The sequence below is a fragment of the Apteryx rowi genome, unplaced genomic scaffold, assembly GCF_003343035.1.
Source record: "Apteryx rowi isolate R43461 unplaced genomic scaffold, aptRow1 scaffold_177, whole genome shotgun sequence".
NCBI classification, from domain to species: Eukaryota; Metazoa; Chordata; class Aves; order Apterygiformes; family Apterygidae; genus Apteryx; species Apteryx rowi.
In genome coordinates, this window is record NW_020448052.1 from 1,633,149 (window position 1) to 1,648,444 (window position 15,296).

The window sequence follows — 15,296 nt, forward strand, 5'->3', positions numbered from 1 at the left end:
GGCGGCCCGGGGCGCGTTCCCACGGCGGCGCTGCGCCGGGCGGGCACCGGGGGCACCGGCACCGTCGGCACCGTCCGCGGAGGGCGCGGAAAGCCGGGACTGGCTTGTAGGCTGCACGGAAAATAAACCAAGGGGGGAAAGAAAGGCATGCAAACCGGGATCAGCTAAAAACACTACTGCAAGCAACAGCTGTTGTTCATTGCCTCTTCGCTCTTCTTTAAACCTGATTAACCATACTTGAAGCAGCTTTTCTACAAAAGCTAAGGGAAAACAAAGAAGTTTAAGAACAAAGCACAGCTTTTTTTTAAAAAAAAGAATATACCGCCAATATACCACCTCTATTTACAATGCAATTGCAGCATCATCAGCATGTGAGAAACTGCCTTACTAGGCACACACATAATTATATAAACGCAGTGTATAAACAAGGAAAAGCAAGGTTTTTTTTTTCAGATTCTAGGCCAACATACTACAACGAGGTTTGGGGAGGAAGGAGGTTACATCCCCATATTTAATGGAACTTGAAGATTTTAGGTCTGCACAGGTCTAGCATTTTATTTGCCGTTTACTTCTATTGCTCCTGAAGTTCATTTTTTACAGCGCCCCCTCTTGCAGCTGAGGAAATAACCAAAAATCCGACAGCTGTCTGAAACTGAAGTTGAGCTGTCATCTTGGTCAGCAAAGAGCTCTTCTACGTTTCCATTCCAGGCTGCTGGAATACGGCCTCTCATTTGCAGTGACAAAAAGTCTGAAAGTTAGCCAGTAACCAGGATGATCGAGCCCTTCAGAATTGGATTGCTGTGAAAAGCGGCAAGTAGAACCTTTGAAAATCCCAGCGCTTCCCTGCCTCTCCAATACCAGCGCTTAACTCTGTCCTTTCAATTGGCTTCCTGAAGTGTAAACTCTTTTGAAATCTTCTTTTCCAAGATTCAAACAATTTAGGGGCGCCTCTTGCTAAATTATTTAGCCTATTTTGACAGTCTTTTTGTGAAATTAAACTTAAATCATACAGGCCATACTTTCATACTGAAAGAACTGTTTCTCAGAAGCTGGCCTAAGGCTAAATAATTTCTACAGAAGATGAAAAGTGAGCATCAGCTTTCCATACTAATTAAAGATCCTGCATGATAAAGCAGCAACTGAGAGATAAGAAGAAAACCACCAGAAAGTTTTTCTATGGGAGCCATCCAGAGATGGAATCTAGACCACTCATCTCCTGAACTACATTATTTTTGTGTGGCAAGACATAAAATATTGCAGTATTATACACTACCAAAATACTCTAAAGAACCTGATTATGCTGCTTAGTACAGTGGGAAATTTAGCTTGCATGAATTAATTACAGAGCAGGGAGAGGTATGGAAAAGCACTGTACACGTTCTGTTGTCCATTGTGAACATCAGTGAACACTGGAGAGTTAGGTTCAATAATGCTAGATTTTACATTTACAAATGCTGTAAGGAACTGGAGTTCCTTCAGATAGCTCTTGGAGTCATTGCAAGGGGGAAAAAAAAAGGACAGCAAATAGACCTGAGCCCCACTGCCTAACACTTTAGCCTCAGAGCTAGGGTTGCAGATTCACAGCAGAACCCCAAAACAGCACAGGATGCAAAATGTCTCAGTACAGCTCTGTTCATGCTATTTTTCTTGTCACCTCCTCCCTCGTCTCAATGTGACAAAAGCATATATCTTTCTTTACTGAAGGAAAAAAAAATTAAGACACAGCAGGTTTATTTTAGATCTTAAAACTGGGATTTATGCATGAGGCAGTGGCAGGAGCACAGCTCCTGCATTTACACAAAGATGCGACCACAGCAGGAACCATGGCCAGAGTTTGGAGACTGCAGGGAACGTAATGGTCAGAGATGAATTCATGAACCCTTGTACTTTGATTCCTTGAAAGATACAGATGCCATGAAGAATCTCTGCTTCCCAATTCTAATTTAAAAACAACCAAAATCATGCAAGAATAACCGATATGGAAGTGTTTTCACATCCCTCTAAGGACAGGTCATGAGATCTGAGGCCATCAAAAGCTAGCCAAAAAATGCATTCCAAACTCTAAATGAAATCCAGATTCAGACTCAGCACACTTAGTATATGTAATAGACTGATTTCAGCTGATGAAAAGCCGAAGGGCAAATAGCCTAATAATATAACTATTTTTTTTTAAATAAAATCTTAATCTAAGATATTTACAACAATATATGGTAATATGCACAGTTTTTTAAAAAGATGATATTGTACTAATAGGCTACTGGAAAATATTTTCATTATCAGTAAGCAGAATAGGAGTTTGATGATCTAATATTTGGAAAAAATGGAAGTCAAATTATTATTATAAAACTTACCTGAAAAAAAAAAATACTATGAAATATGGAAAGTAAAACCACAGACACTGAGAAAAGATCTGACACAGACATTGATACCTATCACAAGGATGAATTGCTCCAGACTAGTCACAAATTTTTTTAATATGTATCCTCCAGAAAAAAAGTATGCCACTTCTGTTTATAACTGCTGGAGGGGAAGAGGTAGGAACGGTTTCTTTGCTTAAGGAGGCAGAGCTTCTGGAGTGAGAAGGAGCTTTAAAAAGTAGAGGTCAAAACACCTTTTGATTCTTTGGATATGCTATTACAGCTCCCAGCAAAAGTTTTAGAACAGGATATTTAATCAAGCATCTTAAGAGGAGTCTGAGGGAAGCTTTCTGGGAAAGAAAATACTATGCATTCCTGGGCAAACATTACTAGTACAGACACTGAAGTTAGGAGTCAACGTTTGTGAAAACAAAAAAATAGAAGTGCAAATTAACTGTCATATGTTGGAAGTCTCTGATAAACAAAACTTACCAGCTAAAAAACCATAAGAAAACCTTGTTGAAGTTGCTGAACTGAACATATGCTAATGTTCAGCCAAGCTGTTTAAAAGGCAAATTCACAAATCAATACATCAAAACCAATCTCTTATTTGATTAACCATATTTTGGCTTGCTTGGGTGCTATAATTTGTTTTTCATTTTGCATATACCTTACAACTGAATGCTATCAAAGGTTCTTTGCTGACTCAGATACCAGCAGAAGTGTACTTCTGTTGCAGGACTAGAACAGACCAAGATAGTTAACAGTTTGTCATAGTGAAGCACACCAGCACTTCACCCAAGCTTAGGCAGACAGGGAGTCCAAGATGCAATTCAAATCCTGGAACAGGATGCAGCTGCCACTCCTGTTCTCCATGTATATTATCATTGGAAAGTCAGTGAAATTCTAGCGAGATGACCCCTTGCAATATTTCTGCGCTCCATAGCCAATGCCACAGAGGACGACTTAACCAGGGCCTGAGGGATAAAGGACTGTGATGAGGAATGTACAACAAACAGTCAAGGCAAGCTGCCTGCAGACTGAAAGGGCAAGCAAACAGTTAGCAATACAGAATTTGAATCCTGCCAAGTCCAAAGTTACTACTGGGTATTTCAGTTTAGCAATATCAACAACATCTACCTTTTCTGCTGTGGACGGTGCTTGTCAACAAAAGATGTCCCTCCGAACTTGTGTAAGCAGCCCATATTCACTGAGCCCACTGAATACGTTGTGGAACAATATGTTAGCACAGTTGCATGGAGAGACACCAGTATTTCATGAGCAACAAGATGCTAATTCATTTCTGGACACGCTTTAAGAAATTTCTTTGAACAGTTAACACTGTTTCACAACTTGTTTTAAGAATTTTTTAAGACAGAGTGGGGGGAACAGCCTGTTGAAACAGGAGAAAAAAGGTATTATATCAAGTGCAGTCCTAGTCTGTAAGAAAATCTGATGGCATAGTTTTTACAGGCCCTACTCAATCATTAATCTTGGAATTATTATTGAAATGAAGCCTGACATCTGTTCCATGACCAGCTAAGAAAACATTACATTCCACTATGATAACAGTTGGCAAAAAATGCCTTGGGCAACTATCTGCCTATCTGTGGACCACAGTAGTGATATGCCTTACTATTGTAAAAGACATTAGTGTTAACTAGACATGGATACTCAGAGAACATGGAAAGGGGCTCAAACCTGTTTTGTCAAACTATTTCCAAGTGATTTCAGCTCATAAGACTAGCAGCAGGGGGCATGTGCTGTGTGTTGCTTCAGTCAACAATACAACTGTAAAGCTACAAAGAGGGTTTTTTTCTTTAAATGTCTATATAAAGAAGCAATTAGCCAGCTGGCATTCACTGCATATAAAAGAGGAATTTATCCAAGTTCCTGCAATTTCTTATTGCATTTTCACTTTTGTTTTTCCAAACAGCAGCAGTATAGATTTTTCTGTAACAACACACAAATGCATGAGGTTACCTTAAGTCTGAACAGAAGTGCAAGATATACTAATAAAAACTCTGCACAAAGATGATTATTTTGTACAAAGCAAACATTTTCCAAAGCTATCACAAAACACCATTATGTATCACAAGCATACTTATTAACGTATGTCATTACTTCACAATATGTCAGTATAGTTACAACACATCTCTCTACCCACATCTTTCTGTAAAGTAATACGCTACATTTTTATAAATGACATCAGTTTTTTAAATCATATCTCAAAATACATTTTATCTAAAACAAGTTACATAGCCTCACAAGCAAATATTTTTTCCTCAGTGTTAACACTGCTAAACTCTGAATCTAAACTGTCTTCACTGGAAGAATCTAGATTCATTTGCACTGCATCTCAAAGCTATCTTACATAGAAACACACCCAAACTCACAACACTGTAGTTCACAAGATTTAAAAAGACACTAAGGTTTTTTTTTACGATAGTTTATTTCATTAGACCATAATATGTTAAAGTGCAGTAATTCCAGACAGACAAGTTGATCTGAACTGTAAGTTGATGGAGTTGGTTAATTTATTACCTGCTTCAAGACAAAGCTTGCCCTCTTCATAATTGTCTGCCCCATCACGCAACAGAAGATTAAAAGAGACAGAATAATTTCAGTTGGATCAGAGTCATACCAGCAGTATAATCTTCAAGCAAACAATGAGGTACCTTCAGAGTCAAACAGAAATATGAACACCACTAACTCTGTTGTTTCAGAACATTTAACCACAGGTACATTTTACTTGCTTTGTTCTAGAGCAGAAGAAGACTGGTAAATCAGGTCACTGCAAAATTTTATGAAACTGTAGTATCGAGAGTGACAGAGTGGCTGTTCACCGAAATTAAAACTATATCAGAAATAAAAGTGTATTAAGGTAATGTCCCTTATTCCAGCAGTAGATAATAAAAAGAAAATTCATCTTCTACATATTCAGAAAACATGTCCAGTAGAAGTGACCCTGAAAATGAAGAATGCTTTGTCCTCTATAAACACCTTACCCATTAAAAACTACTAAGACACACACAAACAATGATCTGACATTCTAACCTTCAAAGCATATTTCTATTTCAATTTCAATCCGATTTTTAAATTAATTGCCGGGGAAAGGCATGAGTCACAACCGCGGTTGGACACCCCCCCCTTACTGGATACTCACCAAGTGCTATGTTTGTTCTAAGGTTTCCCAAGTTGGAACAGGCTCTAATATTATCTCTTCAATCAGTTTAAAGTATTGGGCCTCACAGTTCAGTTCCCTAAGGTACCCAAGAATAGTGGCCTCCATATCCATCTTTATTTCCCCAGTTTGGCAAAAGTACTTGTTTCAAACATCAGGAAGCTATGGGATTCTAGAGAGTCCATGGAGAGTTCAGCTGTATGCTACCTACAGGCCCCTTGTTTATGGTAACGTTGCAGCTGTTACACTCCATCTGTTAGTCCAATTCACTGACATGCAAGGGCAACCAAATCTAGAGAGAAATCTCACTGAAGCACAGGTTAATACAGACTCTGCAGTTGAATCGAAGTCACTCAGCATAGCAGGTATTTGAGGGGTCATATAGCCAATCACCTGGAGGAACTCGCTGCTCAAATACTTGGAAAAAAAGGGGAAATGAGCAAGTGGTAGAGAACACACCTTACCCAGGCTGATGGAGGAAGTCAGCATCCTGTGTGGCATCACGATCAGTTTTATACACTCCCTAAACCTTAATTTTAGAAGCAGTCGCACATTATGATACTAATCAAATGAGTGGCTCACGCATATATGCATGTTAATAAAGGGACTCAATACAGGGATTAAAGACTGTAAAGAGCAGTGGAAACCAAAATCTATGGATTATATATCTAGTCAAATTTTGATTTTGCATTCATCCTGTGTTGGCTAGTTTACTTTCTGAAGCATGAGCTAACAGAGTTATACTTCAGTGGCTTTGGTGATCTCAAAGCCAGCTAGGTCCACGCTGCTGACTATCCTATGGAAATCTTTAGTATTTTGAATGTGTCCAGATTCTTCATTACAAAGATGACTTTTAAAACATCAAGAAATAAATCATCTGCCTAGTTGCCCTTAATGAAAGCATTATTACACCGGGGGGGGCGGGGGGGGGGGGGAAGCTGATGGAGCAGGAAACAATATCCACGCTGAAACGGCCAAACCAGAAGAGAGTGGTGTCTGAAGACAACTGGTATGAAAGACCTGAAAATTAAGTCAAGAACAGGAACAATCAAAGCAATAAATGAATATAGAAACAGAGCAGGAGGGTATAAGCAAGAAAGTTACAAATGGAATTAAAAGCTAATGTGGCTGGTTTTGTGAAAGCAGCAGCACATCTCATCGCAACAAAGAGTTAGTAACATTCTCATGTACTAACTTCCTGTGCAGCAATCACCAGTTATTTTAGTGGATTACAGCTGTATGACCAGAAGAAATCATTTCTACATACTGTTGGGGAACTTCAAAAGCAACTAACATGTCTGAAATCAATCTCTCTTCTCTTAAAAGTTTTACATAGCAAAATGTTGTAACAACTGCATAAAGTATTTTATATTAACAATGGAGAGGAGTTCAGACTGTAAGCTGCTGGAGGCTATGATTCATTCATGGCTCTCTGCCAAAAAAATAAATACATTCAAGACCAATGGCCTCAAGGGGAAAGGTAGGTCACTTTTTAAAAAGCACAGAGATAAATGATTTACAGAACAGAATACAGTTTAAAATTTCAGCCTATACAAATGATGAGGAAGAACTTTTTCAAGTCTCACAAAGATTTACTGCACAGACTTGAACATTGGCAATGTAAGATGGAGTAAACTAGGAGCTATTAAACTGGGATTTGCAAAACTCCCTCAGAAGAACAAGAAATGACCTATTCTAATGCTATACACAAAGAAAGTGCACAAAGCCAAATCAAGATATGCAATGGATACTTTAGCCATGTAAGACAAACAAGGCCAGTTCAGATTACAGGCAAACTCTGCAGTAAAGTAACACCTGTAAAGTGAAAGACTAATTCACTGGCAATATGACAAGCAGTTTAAAGTTTGGGAGGGTTTGACTCTATACAGCATCTGCTGCACATAAAAATGTTTAATTAGCTGTTAAGCAGCAAGCAGTACATTCCTATTTTTTTTTCCAACAGGACATTATTTAATAAGTGCCGTTGCTTAGCTGGCAAGGTTCAGAATGAAGATAGTTGTTTCACTATAGGATCTGAAGTCAACATACTCTCACATATCAGACTGACTAGTAATTGACTTCTAATGTTTTGAAATACCATCTCAGTGTTCATTTCACCTTCTGAAACACCAAACACACTTTTAAATATATCTTACTTTAAAATTCAAAACAATATATTTAATTATATTGCCAATGGCTTTTAAAAGAAAGTTGTTCTTTAAAAGCTTCCCTAGAATTACAATTGCATTTCATCATTTAAAAAAAATATATAGATTTAATTGCTGCTCATCCTCCAACTTAGCAGTAGTGACAAATTTAACAGAAGGAGAAATAGTGAGCCTCTTAGGATGCAAAATGTCCTCATGGGATTTTTTATTTAAGGTCTGGCACACACACATCTAAGGTACCCTATTTCAATAAAGGGGAAAACAGCCACAACCTCAAAGTAGCAAATAAAAACCACCAAAGGGAATGGGTTGTTAGAATCTAATCTTCACTTACACTGCAGCCACAGGGGGTTCGAGAGTGTCCAACTGTATTGATACATCATAGATTTTTTAGTTACTTCACTTCTGTAGATTCAAGTCCAATCTATACATTTGTTAGTCTCAAAAGGGAATTAAATACCTATTCCACAGTGGCAGGTATGTATGCATTTTAAGTCAAGCACGTGATTAAATGCTTTGCTAGTAAGAATTCTCAGCCAGATGTTGGGCAATCTTGCAACACATGATCTCTCTCAACCAGTGCTTGAAGCAGTTGCAGTTTATGAGCTAGTGGTTTCACATCCTGTGGTGCTGTTATTTAACCAGGTTTTAAAAGCCCCTGTCCTCACCTTTCCATAAAAAAAAAAGTACAGGTTAGTCAGGAGGGATCTGTTCAGTCATATTAATTCCCAGGATGGCTCATGATGTAAAACCTCACAAAACTGCAATACTGCAGGAGGAAAGAATGAGCTCCTTGAAAGGCAGGAGCATCTAATTTCGCCACTGACTGCTTTTTTGAATTTGGTCAAATTGCTTATTCGTTCTGGGGGTCAGTTTTTGCTTCATCTGTGCACTACACATGCTCCCCATGCCCCCAGGAGCTCCTACATTTCTGTACAATATCCTGACAAGCTTGGCTCCCTGATGGAACTCTGGGAATAACAAAAATCCAATTACTAACATGTTCAGTTACAGACAGATACACAAAAATGAGGTAAGCGAGGAAAATTTTAGAATAGTTCATAGTTTTTAGCCTTAATTATCTGGTCATGTGTTCAGTACATGGAATACTGTAGATAATTTTCTAACAAAAATTCCAGTTGCAGCAACTGGAATTTTTAAAAGTATAAAGTTAACCCTATTTTCCTGCTCACAGTATTTATTTTGCAGAAGCTGATTAGAAGAACTGAATTCACACACAGAGAGAAAAATACAGTTTCATTAAGAGTGATCTCATTGAACTTGTCAAGGATAAATCCTCCCCCAGCAGTGAATACACTCCCCTTTAACAGGAGTTAAGGCTGGATTAGGTCCTTTCCCAGACAGCCTTAAAGGTAAGAAAAATAAATGCAGCTAACAAAAGGAAGCCCAAAACATACAAAATTCAGTCATAACATTAAAAACTTTTTTTATTTTTTTTTTTTTTTATCTGCTCGCAATTCATACAGATGATTATTTTTTGAAGTTGCCCTGGTTCCAAAAGGAGTTAATGCATTAAACACTGTCAATTTCAATTTTTTAATTTTTTTGTATCCTAAAAGTTTCAGTGGATGATCTTGCACATTTTTTTTTTCCTGATAATACTGTGGCACCTACTAAAGGTCTGCTAACATCACATTTCTATCGTAAAACCAGTCTTTAGTCATGCTCCTGCCCATACACAACCTTCCCTCCAGTGTACTTCATTTGGGACAAAAGAAAATAAAAGTTATGTCATTAGATTACTATAAGAGGAAGTTCTGACAGCACTGATAACTATTGCATTCAGAAGATCAGGCCTCCACCCTGAATTGTTTCTCATGCTGTTCATTAGTCCAAAAGCCTTGTATCTGCCTGGGTCTGTTTCTACCATTTGGATCAGTGTTCTCTGTTCTTAGGAATTTTCCAATGAACACACCTGAGTAAGCCAATAATATCTGATTTCAGATCTCTTTTTACTGGAATTTATGCTAAAATTCTCATTTGTATGACTATTTCAAGTTTTCACTACATATGAATTTTAAAGGTGTCTTTGGATAAGGTATATTTTATATACAAGACTTCTAGATTACCAGAAGGGCACCTCTGCTCTTCGTACAAACAAATAAATCCACCCAAAAAACAAGGTTAATTTAAGCAGTGGCTTAAATTTCCTAGCTCCATTTCTTTACCTGTGATTAAAGGAAGCCTTAATGAGTCATATTACATACAATAAGATATTTTTTCCAGTTTCTCACTTAATCTTACACTTTGAACTGCTCCCTGGAAACAGGCAGCAGCCCATAATTTCATTCTGGTAATTTTTCAGAATAAGATTTCTAAATCAAATGGAGTTTGAGAGATGGCCTTACTGATCACATGATATACAAGAAAAAAAAGACATGCTTTTCAGGAAAGGTATACTTTATTTTCATTTTTAACCTTTAAATTATTTTTCTTTTGTATTGCCATTGTCACAAATCAGATGAAATGTTCGTGTCAAGTCCTTTCTATTAAGAAAAACATCCAAAAATCAGCAAACCCACTTGACTCAGTGAGAAAAACATTCTGTACAAAACAAAAGCTCTAGATTTACTGCGTCATGAATACTGTCAGAAGCTTCCATTCTTTAGTGGTATCATGAATGCAACATGTCATGTGACAGTCCAATTTCTTTATTTTAGTTCATTTAATTAAGCAGGGATGAACAAGTTTTATCTTTGTGGACAGTATTTTCAGGAAAAAATAAACAAACACAAACAATTAGTCAAACAGTAGATATTTTTGCTCATAATATCCCTGGCTTTAAAGCACTTATATAAAGCTTCTCTTCAGCCAAACCACCCACATTTATTAAATTTATACACAGTAGACTGCAAAGGCCAATGAGTGTTTGACTTTGCTTCCAAATATGACACTTCTGACACTACTTGGCTATGAGTTTGGTAGTTGTCATCCAAGTCTCATGAAAGAAACGTGCAAATTTCATGAAAGGATCCGATACCTGACAAGCTCCTTATTTCCAATACTCTTTCCTAAACTGGAAATTCTCAAAATTTTTGGTCTCAGAATTTTACAGGTTCAAGAAAAATTTACTCATCATGAAGTCTGTCCTGCAGAAGCACCCAGTAAATACCTTCAGGAAAAAAAAAAAACAACAACTAAGGATAAAATGCACTCTTAAGTGCAGAAATAATATATTTTAAAGTACATAATGATTTTAAGGTATGTTCTAGTACAATCTAGTTAAAACTCAATGGACTCGCCAGTTCTGCAAGTCCCTGAGAGAACTAAAATTGAGACAGCAATTATTTTGAAAGTACCTGGAGTACTCTGGAAAGCAAAGGTACCAAAATATAGCAAATGAGTTTTTAATTCATAGGTACAAACAATCCTTCTGACTCAGCATTTCTGAAAATTCTCTGAAAAATCTAAGCTATACTGTACAGGAAAAATAATTTCAGCACTTACACAGTAATTCTCTCGCCCTGTTACCATCAAGTCTTCCCCGCTAACAGAAATTTCTATTTCCATATACAAATGGGTATGTTAATTATTAAAACAGACTTTATAAAATGCACTTTAATCTTCTCAAGTAGGTGAAGTAATACCTGCAAAATATTTGGAGAAAGTACCATATATTTATCCATATACAGTATGTCAAGACTCAGGATTTCTTCTTTAACCATCCCTTTGTCATTTTATATAATTTCTTCATACTGTAAGTTACAGATTTCTTTGCCCCTAAAAAAAAACAAAACAAAAAAACAGAAAATACCAACATTTAGAAAAACTAACTCAAATACTATGTTTTTACTACTTCTTTTACTTTACTTTCTCTGTTATTACTTTAGGTAAAGTATTTCCCTGGAAAAATGACAATAGCCTAACCCATCATTGCAGACATGCAAACAACTTTCTTCTCACATATGTACTACAGTCAATAACGATGCTTTTAATAGTATCAAAGCATGCAAAATGGGATAGGCTTGGTCCATTCTGAAGCTCTGATGATAACGTTGCAAATGAGCACAAAGGTATAGTGACTCAAGATAAAATGCTCAACTAGTACAGATAAAGACTTCTGTCAAGTCATTTACATTACTGTTCCTAAATGCTAAAGATGCAAAGACTTTTAAACCATCCATATGTACTGCAGACCCTCAAACTAATATATTATGCTTTTCAAGCAGTTTCTGCTCTACTGCCACGTAGCACATCCAGCTGAGTAGGACTGAATCTGGCATGGCAATAGATGCCAACAACCTAATGGACTATATTATGCAGCAAGACACCTGAGCAGGACCATTTAGAGAGATCTAGGCTGTTAAGCACGCAGGTTAATTAGCAGGCCACATCTGTGAGAGGAATCAAGTCACTGAAACATTTCAACTCTTGAGACAGGAGCCTGCCACCTGATTTTTTCAGATCAGATTAGGCCTAATCTTCAGGAACTATAGCTGTGCCCAAGCCGCATGGCCACAATTTGACAGAAGGGACAACAGGGAAGAAGAGAGAGACAGAGGTGAAACAGAACACAGCCAGGATAAAAGAACAATTTCCTCAGGCAAGACAAGCACAGTCTACACAACCGGCACACAACAAGCTTTATGCTTCCAAACCCTACGTTACCAATTTCTTCCATTAACCAGATTTTAGTTAGGCTTGCTTGATGCTATACACCAAGTGTAAGAGACCCACTTTACAATTATACAGTTAGAATTGTACACGCATCTCCTTGAGTCTCATCTTGATTAAATGTAATCAAACACAGCACACCACCAAAAGCTTTCCAAACTTAGTTTCAGCCTTTGAAGAAAAACAAACCCAGAGCTTTGTTATTCAAAGGCTTGCGAATTAGAAGTGGAAATGGAATATAGCGGTTCCCCCCACCCAGGAAATGGGCTGCCGACTGGTGGGGTGGATATCTGTTCTGGTTTCACCAAGTCATAAGTACATCATAACCTCCTTGAATATTTTGTTATTGCCTCATCCTAAGTAATGGCAGCTACCATTTCATAACTGAGAGAATAGCACAACTGCAAGAGATTAACTCTAGGAGACTTGTATAATGAAATGACATCTGCATCCTTAGGTAAAAAGTGACAATACTGAAATGATTGTAAGTATGAAAAAACAGATAAATAAGGCATATACCCAGGTGAACTAAAGTCTCCTGGTAAAATGAGAGAAGGAAAAATAACCATGAGATGATGACAAATAGCTATAATTTGGCAACACCACCAGTCTCGGACATACACCACGGACACCAGTGTGAACTCCTGTCACAGGGATGGCAGCCCGGCCAACTTCGCATCATAGTAGCCTGCCTGCCACTTGTTTACAACAAACCTCCTATTAAATTGGAGTAGCTGTAATAGTCTAGCATTAGCCTCCAACAGTTCACGAAAAATTCCACCAGCAGCGAACTTTGGTAAATACCGTATCATTTCACTAGGCCTACAATGAAGGAAGACATTTCTCAATTTTCCTAATGAAGCACAAGGATTCTGCTGCAGTCACTGCTTCAAAATTTGTACAAGTTTTGGAGACAAAGGGATTGAGGATAACTCCCATGCAATTTGTGAAGCGCACCTTTAGACAAACAGTCCATAAAGTTCTACCAGAGATGAGCCTTCTCTTACAGACCTAAACTAAGAAAGACACAGCCTTTTGCTGGGTTCAGTCATATAGTATTTAGAAACTTAAAAACAAATATTGTTATTGTTAGTCGTGGCATTCCAGCAGGGTTCTGAGATTCCAGCCAGTGAAGCTACTTTTTTATTTTTTCCTCCCTTCCAGTTTTTTGATAAAACATACACAGTGCAACTTTTCAGATTACAACAAAGTGTAATGAACCTTACAAATCCAGGGATGAAAATATAGGTTTTCATGCTGCACAAGCAGCTTTAATTTTGTCTCTTACATGCACAGGTAAGAAGTATGGTCCTGATGCATTATACTTATTACGGTCTTTCTTGCATTTATTTAATAGAACAGTGTTTACCTGACAAGACTGACTAAAAGTCCACAGAAGTAATTAAACCAAAAATCACACACACTGTGACACACCAGAACCCAGGGAAAGGTCTTCTGAAATAAATGAGGAAGTCAGACTCAGAGTTAACCACCTACTACACTGCACTTTTGGAAAAAAGGATATAGTAATACTTGATTTTAAAAGACCTTAGAAAGTACTCAAATGAAGATAAAAAGACAAATAATATTTTAAGTGAAGGATACTTTTGTTATTAGTAGCCTAGAGTCCCATGAAGTCAAACAAGCATGAGATAACAGGAAAAAGTGCATGCTGTACTTCTGAAAGAATGTGATGGAGAACAAAAAGCCTATGACAATAAACATGCTGGACACAATCAGCTTTGCACTTCTGGTGCCTCTAATTGCAATTTAAACAAATTGAACTTTGTGTTTTGTAAGGAATCATACATAGAGATATTTTAAACTTATAGAAGCATGTGCCTCCCATATGTATGCTCAAACTTTACGTATTTAATAGGTTTTTACTAATGGCAAGCACACAAATGAAGTCATTATGTTACTTTTTCTGCAGTATCTCAAATAACCAGTAAATAATCATGTAAATTTTGGAGTGTCTCAGTTATCTACATTACGATTACATGCAGTATAAGAATTCCAGTCACAGAATAAGGCTGAACTGTGCTTAGCACATGCATGGAAGAAGTGGTTCTGATCCTCAAGGTTAAAAATTACCTGTATGACTTTGATAACTACTGCCCAATCTCCTAGGTACTATACTTCCAGGATACACCCCTCTCAGTACTAAAATTGCTTTGCAAGGATCAATGTTGTTCTGCCATTCAAATGAAGTCAGCATTTTTCTGGAACAGAGGTATAGCATGTGGCAAACAAACAGTAACACAGCTGATAGAGCCCTGCAGGACAGTAATTAACTGTGCTGGCACTGCAGCCTGCAAGTCAGCTTGTTCTAACAATTTGCTAACCCATTCTGCCTCTTGCAGCAGCTCAACATTAAGAGATTTTTCATCTTAATATTTCCCCCCTGCAGGGAGCTCTCTACTGAACTCCACCCACTAGAGCCTTGAACTTAGCATCTTATGTAATAAGATGCTTAAATTTCTGCCCTAGCCCATCACGCTACAAAGCAAAATACAGGTTTATACATACAGCTGGTTTCTTGTAGCAGCCCTCAGGGTGATGAGTCACATGTGTAGTAAAAGTTAATGGTTGTAATTATGGCTCAGTCTCAGAATCTGAAGCAGTTGGACCACATAAAATGTCTTTCTACTTTAGCTATGAATCTATGACTTGGTGGTTCCACGTCCCCTTTAGATTTTTCCACTATATGATACAGAACAAAGACCTAATGCACATGGAATTAAGACCACAAAATTTCAGTGTAAACATAAGTTGTATCTGGTTTTAGTTAAGGATCCCATGTTCCTTTTTTGGAACTGTGTTATATTATAGCCAAATTACTATCTTATATCTATAAGGGAAACTCTGGGGGATCTATACCTGGATGTAGCACTATTTCCTTTTGAAAAGAAGGACTAATGCATATACTGCTGCAATACAGTGGAGACAAAT

At 37.5% G+C, this 15,296-nt stretch overlaps 2 protein-coding genes across 5 annotated transcripts in view; both read right to left on the reverse strand.

Annotated features, from left to right (window-relative positions):
* VGLL4 (vestigial like family member 4) overlaps positions 1 to 4,916 on the reverse strand; it is a 95,934-nt gene extending 91,018 nt beyond the window's left edge. The window contains exon 1 of the mRNA XM_026061180.1: positions 4,902 to 4,916. The gene's annotated coding sequence lies outside the window, so the exon portion shown is untranslated. The remainder of the gene's footprint in view (positions 1 to 4,901) is intronic.
* Positions 1 to 15,296, reverse strand: part of TAMM41 (TAM41 mitochondrial translocator assembly and maintenance homolog) — a 43,668-nt gene that overhangs the window by 8,073 nt on the left and 20,299 nt on the right. Inside the window, exons 8-9 of one of the 4 annotated variants that reach the window (XR_003252725.1) lie at positions 11,318 to 11,450; positions 9,271 to 10,842 (exon numbers count right to left, since the gene is read on the reverse strand). The exons of 1 other annotated variant lie outside the window; for it this stretch is intronic. Coding sequence is in view for 1 of the 3 variants with exons in the window: in XM_026061173.1 (XP_025916958.1) it covers positions 11,374 to 11,450 (77 nt within the window). In the remaining 2 variants the exon portion in view is untranslated. Of the gene's footprint in view, positions 1 to 9,270; positions 11,451 to 15,296 lie in introns of those variants that run through there. 2 more of the 4 variants (XM_026061173.1, XR_003252726.1) reach the window with 2 other exon arrangements.